Below are 10,000 nucleotides of genomic sequence, written 5' to 3'. Positions count from 1 at the left end.
GGCCAGTGATGTAGAATTTAGTCTATTGGTCTACAAATGACAATAATGTCTGGGAACACAGCTCAGCACCATTGTCCTCCAATCCTCAGGGTCAACAATATCCAACCTCTGACAACAGTTACCTCTACTCCATTCAGAGAAACAGGCAAATACATCTCTGACCATAGCAACACTATCAAGGTGTCTCCTGCTTTCCCCAAAAGTAGCAGACATGAGCACCTACTGTCTAAATGTCTCATTGTTAAGATTTGGTACAGCCTTACAATGACCTCAGTGCCTAGTTTGACCCAGTGTATGCCAATGTACGATACGTAATTTGTGGAAAATTCCCGAACAAAGTGTACCTGGACAGCAGACGTGGCTCCGATGGGATAGATGGTGTACACTCCACTGAGTTGGCTGTTGTCATTGTTATGGATGTCACTGCAGTCCAGCGGGAGGACGAGAGGTAAGCAGCAGGTCAACACTGGAGCCAGGAGGAGGAGGAAGACTGAAACCAGCTGCAACAGAAACACAGCAGCACACACAAAATAAAATAAAACTAAACTCACTGAGAAGAAACAACTGACTGTATTTTGGGATTTTGTAGCTTTGTAAACAGAATTAAAGAATGAAACTTTAAAAGTGAAATATATAATGAAAATAAATACAAGGAAATTGTTAGAAACTCTTTTATCACCACAGACTATTTCAGAGAATCTGACTGAAACTTCTGATCAATATTAATTCAGTCAGGTGTATAAATTCACAAACTTACCTTCATCATCAGAGTTCTGCTGAGGGGATCTGATGAAAATCTTGATGTCAGTCAGTCTGGATGCTCTGATGTGTCTGAACTGTATTAATATAAAACTATTTTCTGTACAAGTGGAAACATGATGTCTTTGAGTGTGTGTGTGTGTGTGTGTGTGTGTGTGTGTGTGTGTGTGTGTGTGTGTGTGTGTGTTCCTGTTAACATGACTTTGTTGGGCCCCAAACCTGACATCCACATACACTGTGGAGACTCTGTTCCAGTACTGGGATCAAATATTTACTACTGACTGGCTCAGGTCATTAGGTTATTAGATCAGACCTGGCTGAAAGTACTCCACCAGTTTAGCTACTTGGGCAGCAACATCTCCTTTGACACCAACAGATTAGCCACCAAAAGTCAGTGTGTACCACACCATCATGCTGACCATCCTGCTGTATGATGCTGAGTTGTGGGTCCTGTACTGTTGCCACCGGCACCTTGTTGAACACGCTGCCTCCATCCTCAACATCCACAGAAGTGGTTACGTCACTAATGTAGAGGTGTTGCAAACAGCAGGGCTCACTACCATGAAGGCTGTGTGGACCCATTAGCACCCCCTACAGGCCTGATGTTCAACCTTAGCTACTGTAGGTTGTGGCCACCTATCAAACAGGGTTAGTCAGCCATAAGTCAGCATCCTTACTCATCTTGGTTCACGAAGAAACACAGAGAAGAGTTGGACTTTCGTCAAAGTCACAATGAGACATTTATGATGACCCATTACATGAGTTATTCTACAGCTGCACCTAATCAGTGATTAACAGTTTGATTGATGACCTATGAAGCCAACTGCCTTCAGATCAGGTGAATACAAACAAATATACAAATATGAGCTTTTACACTGCGAATGTGACCCACCAGCACAGAAAGACAATAAGATAGATTAACAGCAATCTGGTCACATATAGTATCACTTGGATAAATCACCTTCCCCATTGGCTATCATAACTCACCTCTGAGAGTCAGTCACCAACAGAGATGAGCTGTCACCAACATGTAATCTCACTGTGAACTCTGACTTTAAGGACATTAATGATTTACCAAACAACTGTTCAAAGGGCAAACCACAATAAGGAGCAAGATATGCTGCAAAATATGTCATGCCCAAGGACATACAGATACTCACAGACATTTACCAGAAAACAGACACACACGCAGTCTCTTATGTAAGAGTCTGTGGTTCCTGGTTTTTGGTATTTCTTTCCATCATGCCAGTTGAAAGCTTGCATTTTTGTAGTCTGAAGATGTGATTTAGAACAACAGAATACCTCAAAATAAACTTTTCAAATCCAAACTGGTCAACTCACTACAAATTACAAGATCCAGAGTCCAGCTTCTCATCTCTGGACATCAAACTCCATCCTCTGTGAGAAGCAGCCCCAGTGAACAAGCAAGTTAACTGCAAAACCTTCATCAACCTGCTTAAACTGGTGCTCTAACTTTTATTTGAATCACAACACTCATCTCATCTGTTCATCAGGTCTCTACAGTGACACACTCAATAACTCTGCATCATGCATTTGAGTCAATCACTAGACATAACCTAGAGTACCAGTTTTAGTTATGAATGTTTAACTGAAGTGGACTTGTTGGTGTTTCTTTATGCACTATCTCATTATTATACCTACTCTAATATGAGTAATGTTTCTGGATGAAAAATGTCATGTTGGAGTTTACACAATAATAATTCATTCAATTTCCTTCTTCCCCTGTTTTCGTTCATTCGCCAATCCAGCCAACAAATCAACATAACACATCATTATAACTATCATCTCTACTGTTATCAGATCATTTAAACACCCATAGACAAAAACATGATGAAAACTGTTGGTTACGTTACCTTTAGATGCTGAAAATAATCAGAATCAAGCCGATGAGTGAGGGTGAAATTAATCAGCAGCTTCAACCAGGAAACCAACCAGGAGAAGAATGAACAAGTTACTCACAGCCGGAGGTTTATAAGGTCTGCTGAGTCACAAACAATCTCAATTGCATGTAATCATCTTTAACCTGGAACAAAAGTCAAATATTAATAGGCAGTATAAATGTTTATCAGTAGGATCATAAAGTATGATGTGTTGGAGCTTTTATTCCAACAAGGAAATAAAAAGTGCTGTTGTAGGCTAAAGATCAATCCCATCCATACATCTGGTATGTTGCAGACAGTGTGTTTTTAATAAGTATTATAATGATAATAGTCCACAACTGTGTGACAATGCATTGATTTTAGTCAAATAATATCAAACCCTCCAACCCAAACTTATATGGACCGTTGACCTTGTTATTGTATTTGACTGCTGAAGCTCTTATTATTTTATCAACTGGATACCATCATAAAACAACAACAATCTTATCATGTCAGCAAAATGGTGCAGAAGAAGAAACACTGCAGCCAGTATTATATTGAATACCTCAGCTATGGATACATATCATTCTGTTTTTTTCCAGTTGCCTCAAAGTTCTTTGTAGGCTGCTCTTGTTTTCCATTAGAAAATTTAAATATGATGTTTCTTGTTTGACACAGCACCAAATTACAGCTCTCTGATTGGCTGCTTTGTCTGATAAATAACAAGACCTAATCAAAGTTCCAAATTGATATCTCAGTATTTATGTTTTATTCATTTAACCAGACTGAACCAATTGGCTATTTTTTACCCGTTTTCCAGGGTGGTACCCCACTACTATGAATTCTTATTCATACTTTTTATTGAATATGGCAATTAAAAATATCTTTAATAATCAATTTTTATTGCCGATAGCCAAACCTGTAACCAAGGCCCAACAGTAAGTATGAGGGAATGTCTGACAGACATGTAGTATGATTCATAGGAGAGATAATGTTTGTCAAAGAAGAGAGAAATTGGTTCAAAGCTGGTGAGGACTGTGGAGCATGAGCTTAAATCTGACTGATCGTGGGTGTGTGGTGAGATCTGAGATCGAATAGTATGAATTTCATTGATGAATAATATTCACAAGTATCCAGTGTTGCTTTATGACTATTTGGGATGGCAGGGTTAAGGACTGTATTTATTGTATGAAAAAAGACTTTAGGTCTATGGGCATGTTTGGAGATGATATAATAAAAACATTTGGTTCTTGTCAATTTTGAACAAGTTTGGACGAATATCAGTTATGTCATGGTTAAACATGGAAAAGGCACACTGCCGTCCCTCTTCTCCTTCAGCCTTGCTGCTCTCAGCCCTACCTACTGTATGCCCTAACTCATTAGACAATCCTATAGTTTTTCATACACTAAAGATTTGGTGTCACATCAGGACATTTTATGGATGGCAAGCCGGCTCTCTCCAAAGTCCTCTAATTGAAAATCACTCCTTTGCACAGTCATTGAATAATACAATGTTCTATGATTGGCATAGAACAGGAATTCATAGCTTTGCAAATGTATATATTGATAAGGTATTTCCAACATTTGAACAGGTGCAGAGAAAATACAACATACCTCAGTCACACTTTTTTAAATATTTGCAGGTACGGAATTTTATTAGACAAAATAATCCATCGTATCCTAACGCTCCATGCGAGTCCTCAATGGAAACGATTCTGTCACTACATCCTTACAAGAAAAGAAATATTTCAAAAATATATGAGAAACTGTCTCAGCTGACATCCACAACAACATGGACCATCTGAGATTGGCGTGGCAGGAGGACTTGGGTTGGGAGATTACAGAGGAGCAATGGCAGATGGTTCTCGCACAGACTCATAAATCTTCAGTCTGTGTGAGACACGGTCCTCTACAATTTAAGATAACTCACCGTCTACATTGGTGGAAACAAAAACTTAATAAAATGTTCCCAGAAAAAGATCCTTCATGTGAATGTTGTTGTTGGTATGGCCCAGCATCATTAGCTCATATCTTCTGGAACTGTCTAAGGATATCAAATTATTGGAGAAATATATTTCAGGTCAAAGATTCAAATTCTAAAAGACCCTTAGACGTAGACCCTTTGACAACAATTCTAGGAATAGTAGACTCTAATGTGATAGAAACCGGGATGGAGCGTAGTATGGTGTCATTTGTCTGCCTACTGGCGCGAAGATTGATCTTGCTTAACTGGAAACAGAAGACTGCTCCAACACATCTAAACCTGATAAGGGATGTAATGAAACACCTGGAATTAGAGAAAATTAAATTCTTCTCTGAAAAAACAGGAAGATAAATTTTACAAAATGTGGCAACATCATTTTAATGGTATTGAATCACCTGACAAAAGTTAAGATGGTCCCTAAGAATTAAAATTAGAAATGGTACTTATCAATTGTTATTTATTTGGATTTATATGTTTGTTTCAGGGAGAAAATAATAATAATATATATATATATATATATATATATATTTTTTTTTTTAATGGGGAAAAACAAAGAAAGTGGAAATAGAGAACAGAATATTAAGGGTGGCCATCAACCGCAGAAAGGTCCGCCAGCCGGGACATGAGCCGGGGTCCGCTGCATACATGGCATGTGCTCTTAACCACTCGACCACCTGCGCGCCAAAATGTATATATTTTTTAATTTTTTATTTGAAGTCTCCCCTTTATTTTACATTACTTATTTAATCCCTTTCTCTTTGTGAGGGAAGCTTACAATATGTACTGACTGATATTTAATGTAAGATGAAGAATTTAGCATACAAGTACGACTCAAACGAGGTACTGTGTGCCGTGTGACATGATAGACAGACTTTGGGATGTCCATTCCTCACGTGTAAAGTCGACATCGAAAATGTTCTTGTCAGAATATATGGCATGTTAAATATAATAGACAGATTCAACCAATGCCGCAGGTCAAGTTAGGACACTGATACATGTATTCTCTGTCCCGGTGAGTAGCGCAGATGGACCCAAAAAGGCAGACAGTCTCAGGAAACAGGCACTTTATTGGCCAAACCAGGAATAAACAACTCAAACAAAAAAAAACACAGGCCGAATGAACACTGGCAAAAACTACACACTACAAAATACAGAGACTCGGACAAAGACTGAACTGAAAACCAAAACCTATACAGACATGATAAGGTAATAAATAACAGGACACAGGTGAGAGAAACAAGACAGGTGAAACACATGATGCAATCAACAAAGGCAGGGGAAACACAGGAAGTAAAACTAACAAAATACACAAGGAGAGAACAACTTTCAAAATAAAACACAAACTAACACAGGATGTGTCATTCTGGTCTTGTTGATACTTGTATACCTTTATTATTTTTCATCTCTGTTTTTATTTCTTATTTTTACTTTTATTATTTCTTATTTTCTATCTTTAATTATTTATTTAATTTAAATATATATTATATTAATTTTTTTCTTCTTCTATTATTATGTGTTATTACCGTTAATATACTTTGTGGACGTATATATGTGAAGGAACTGTACATTTTGTACAATGTTGTTGCTTTGTATGAAAAGACAATAAACAAAGTTTAAAAAGGTATCCATTCCAGGTACATTACCCCTCTTACTAGATACCTCCAAGACTGGGTTTAGGAGTCTGGGAGGGGAGCAAAGTGGAAAACATGATGGACCAATGGTCAGGAAAAGCTGGCCTCATTTATCTGGAAATTGTGGACCAGAATACTAGATGTTAAGATAAGATGAAGAGAATAATAATGTACATGAGTATGGCCCATAATTGACAGAGTAAGATTGAAAGTGTCAATTAAATGTAAGAATGTGAATGTTAAAATCACCTAAAATTAAAAGATTAACATAAAAAACAAAAAGTCAGTGAATTCACTAATGACAGTGTGGCTTGTTTGCAATCTGTGACATTTCCTGTTTTCAGATTTTGGACTTTTTTTCTAATTTTTGGCGAAATATTTGGATCATTTGAACATTTATTGAAATGAAACCATGTGAGAAGTTTAGAGGGGAAAGAAATCACTATTTGGTGGAGCTGTTAACAACTCGTAGACATCTGAAATGTGAGCCGACTACAAACTGCTTTTTGTATGACGTCAAAAGACAAAAAGATTGGAAACCACTGGTTTCATCTTTAACAATGTGTTGTATATTAAAAGCTTGTTATATTATCCATTGTGTCAAATCTTCATCTGAAAAGTAACTAAAGCTGTCAAATGAATGTAGTGGAGTAGAGAGTACAATATTTCCCTCTGAGATGTAGAAAGTAGCATCATATGGAAATACTACAGTAAAGTACAAGTAACTCAAAAATGTTACTTAAGTACAGTACTTGAGTAAATGTACTCGGTAACTTTCCACCACTCTGTGACAGTGTGAGGGTTCATGTGTAGTTTGTGTCCTGCTGAAAGCTCAGACATACAGTCAGTCTGTGGATACAACTAGATGGAAGTAATACAGACAACAGAGACATCTAGTGGTGGAACGTGTTCATTTCAGCAGAGTTCAAGCTGCTGTGAGCTCCAATACAAGTCAACTCCATCTGTCATTTGGTTCCTCATCACTTCAGTGATCTCATGTGATGTTTCTGATGTAAGCTGCTCTGTATTTGTTCCTCTGGATCCTCCACTAAGTTCCCCACCTGTCCAATCATTTCTCTACACCATCAGCTGTTTGACACAAGACTTTACACCCAGCAGCTGCTCACACACACACTCCACATCTGACTTTTAACTCTTAGACTTTTATCTCAAGAAATTGTTTTAAAAAGACGGATAACCTGAATCCTAACGCTTTTTTTCCAAATTCAGTCTCTCTTTTTTTCTGTATTTATTATATAAATAAAAAATCTTATCTTGTGGCCAAGAAAAAGATACACCATGATGTGTCTTTTTAAAAGAGCAGTGTCTATTTCGATCATATTTCATTCCAGTAACCAAAATGTGTTTAAAATATTAAAAAAAGATAAATTTACCTCACTTTCATTTTATAGGTAAAAATGTTTCCAGACTTTAATGAATAGCACAATATGTCATTTCTGCCATTAGCTGTTTGACAAAATACTTTACACCCAGCAACTGCTCACAAACACTCTCCACACTGACTTTTATTCATGCTGGAAATCTTTATTGGATTTATATGTGAGGTTTACAGATTAGATCAAAGAGAAATAAAGAAAGACATCAACAGATATTCTGTTAGTTTGTTCTGGAGAATTACTGCACAGGACGAATCTTCATGCTGAAGGTCTTCAGGGAATAGTTCCAACCCTTCCAGTGGTACCAGTCCACTCCTACATAATTGATAGTGCCATCAGCCCCCCAGCGATAAATGCCGTTGGGGTTTGTTTTGTGACAGTCGTTGTACCAGAACGCACCCAGTTGGGCTCTGGCACAGTTACCGCTCCAGGAGTCCTGGTCTTTGTCGAAGGTGGTGAACTTCTGTCCGTTGTGATTACTCAGGGAGTCTCCTACAGAAACACAAGAAAACAACATGTGTATGATCACAACACTGCTGCTAATGACACCATATTATATAATGTTATATAACTATTAACACTGCAACTGTCACTACTAATACAGTACTACTGCTATGGCCACCACTTGTACAAATAAAAATAAAATAAAACACCTGAAACCTGCTGGGGCTCGTTTATGTTTTTTCATTAAATGTGTTTATAAAAAAAGCTTCATGTAAATAATAAAACATGAGCAGATGTTGTTACTGAGTTGAAAATCTGTGTGAATCCTTCTTTAGCTGAAGGAATCACACAAATAATCCAATATAAGGGCAGAAATCCTCAGTATCTCCATGTGGAAACCAAACATTAGACAAACACAAGTACTAACTGCTAACAGTAACTGACCTGCTCCTCCATCAGTGAATCCAGACACATGCAGTCTGTATCCGTGGGACTCTGGGTCGATGGAGAACGAGGAGTAACGAGCAAACGCTTTGTTCCCACTGAAGTCCTCCATGTCGACCAGCAGCTCAAACTTTTTCCTCAGAGTCAGATGGAAGAGACTCTCCAGGCCTGAAAACACACAAACACGAAGTCACGTCAGAGTTTGTTTGTTTTAATGAACAGAGAGTTTCATGAAGTCACATGACTGTTCTCACCCAGCCAGTACTCTCCAGCAGGGCTACCAAAGCCCTTCTTGTAGTGATCCCAGGGCCTGTAGAAGTTCACCGAGCCGTCCATCCTCCTCTGGAACACCTGGGGGTTATTATGACGGTCAAACAGGAAGTGTTCATACTGAAAACCACTCAGCTGTGACTTGATGACTTCTGTTCAAAAACTCACCGTCCATCCTCCTGCTGCTGAGTTCATGTCACAGTACACCTACACACAAACACACTCATTAGTAAATGTGATCCTTTACTAAAACTTTATTCAATCAATCAGCAGCTGCCCCGACTTGAGTCTGAAGCACCTTAAAGTGTCCCTGACAGCTGCTAGTTGCTCCAACTGACTCATATTCAAGAAGTCTCAACTTCTCTCTAGAAATACTGAGTCAGTCATTGTTTTCAATTAGATTTCACAGGTGGACCTAATAAAGAGGCCAGTGATGTAGAATTTAGTCTATTGGTCTACAAATGACAATAATGTCTGGGAACACAGCTCAGCACCATTGTCCTCCATTCCTCAGGGTCAACAATATCCAACCTCTGACAACAGTTACCTTTACTCCATTCAGAGAAACAGGCAAACACATCTCTGACCATAGCAACACTATCAAGGTGTCTCCTGCTTTCCCCAAACGTAGCAGACATGAGCACCTACTGTCTAAATGTCTCATTGTTAAGATTTGGTACAGCCTTACAATGACCTCAGTGCCTAGTTTGACCCAGTGTATGCCAATGTACGATACGTAATTTGTGGAAAATTCCCTAACAAAGTGTACCTGGACAGCAGACGTGGCTCCGATGGGATAGATGGTGTACACTCCACTGAGTTGGCTGTTGTCATTGTTATGGATGTCACTGCAGTCCAGCGGGAGGACGAGAGGTAAGCAGCAGGTCAACACTGGAGCCAGGAGGAGGAGGAAGACTGAAACCAGCTGCAACAGAAACACAGCAGCACACACAAAATAAAATAAAACTAAACTCACTGAGAAGAAACAACTGACTGTATTTTGGGATTTTGTAGCTTTGTAAACAGAATTAAAGAATGAAACTTTAAAAGTGAAATATATAATGAAAATAAATACAAGGAAATTGTTAGAAACTCTTTTATCACCACAGACTATTTCAGAGAATCTGACTGAAACTTCTGATCAATATTAATTCAGTCAGGTGTATAAATTCACAAACTTACCTTCATCAT

At 38.3% G+C, this 10,000-nt stretch overlaps 2 protein-coding genes across 2 annotated transcripts in view; both read right to left on the bottom strand.

Annotated features, from left to right (window-relative positions):
- Nucleotides 1–2,991, bottom strand: part of LOC134003420 (microfibril-associated glycoprotein 4-like) — a 4,502-nt gene extending 1,511 nt beyond the window's left edge. Inside the window, exons 1-3 of the mRNA XM_062442623.1 lie at nucleotides 2,634–2,991; nucleotides 758–836; nucleotides 345–500 (exon numbers count right to left, since the gene is read on the bottom strand). Of these exons, the coding sequence (XP_062298607.1) occupies nucleotides 345–500; nucleotides 758–766 (165 nt within the window). The 5' untranslated portion in view covers nucleotides 767–836; nucleotides 2,634–2,991. The remainder of the gene's footprint in view (nucleotides 1–344; nucleotides 501–757; nucleotides 837–2,633) is intronic.
- Nucleotides 2,992–7,845: 4,854 nt separating this feature from the next.
- Nucleotides 7,846–10,000, bottom strand: part of LOC134003432 (microfibril-associated glycoprotein 4-like) — a 2,220-nt gene continuing 65 nt past the window's right edge. Inside the window, exons 1-6 of the mRNA XM_062442637.1 lie at nucleotides 9,992–10,000; nucleotides 9,579–9,734; nucleotides 8,978–9,016; nucleotides 8,794–8,890; nucleotides 8,540–8,707; nucleotides 7,846–8,143 (exon numbers count right to left, since the gene is read on the bottom strand). The exon at nucleotides 9,992–10,000 is cut by the window's right edge and continues 65 nt beyond it. Of these exons, the coding sequence (XP_062298621.1) occupies nucleotides 7,890–8,143; nucleotides 8,540–8,707; nucleotides 8,794–8,890; nucleotides 8,978–9,016; nucleotides 9,579–9,734; nucleotides 9,992–10,000 (723 nt within the window). The 3' untranslated portion in view covers nucleotides 7,846–7,889. The remainder of the gene's footprint in view (nucleotides 8,144–8,539; nucleotides 8,708–8,793; nucleotides 8,891–8,977; nucleotides 9,017–9,578; nucleotides 9,735–9,991) is intronic.

This window comes from Scomber scombrus, chromosome 21, assembly GCF_963691925.1.
Source record: "Scomber scombrus chromosome 21, fScoSco1.1, whole genome shotgun sequence".
NCBI lineage: Eukaryota > Metazoa > Chordata > Actinopteri > Scombriformes > Scombridae > Scomber > Scomber scombrus.
The sequence above is the reverse complement of the archived record's forward strand: the minus strand, read 5'-3'. Positions and strand labels throughout refer to the sequence as shown.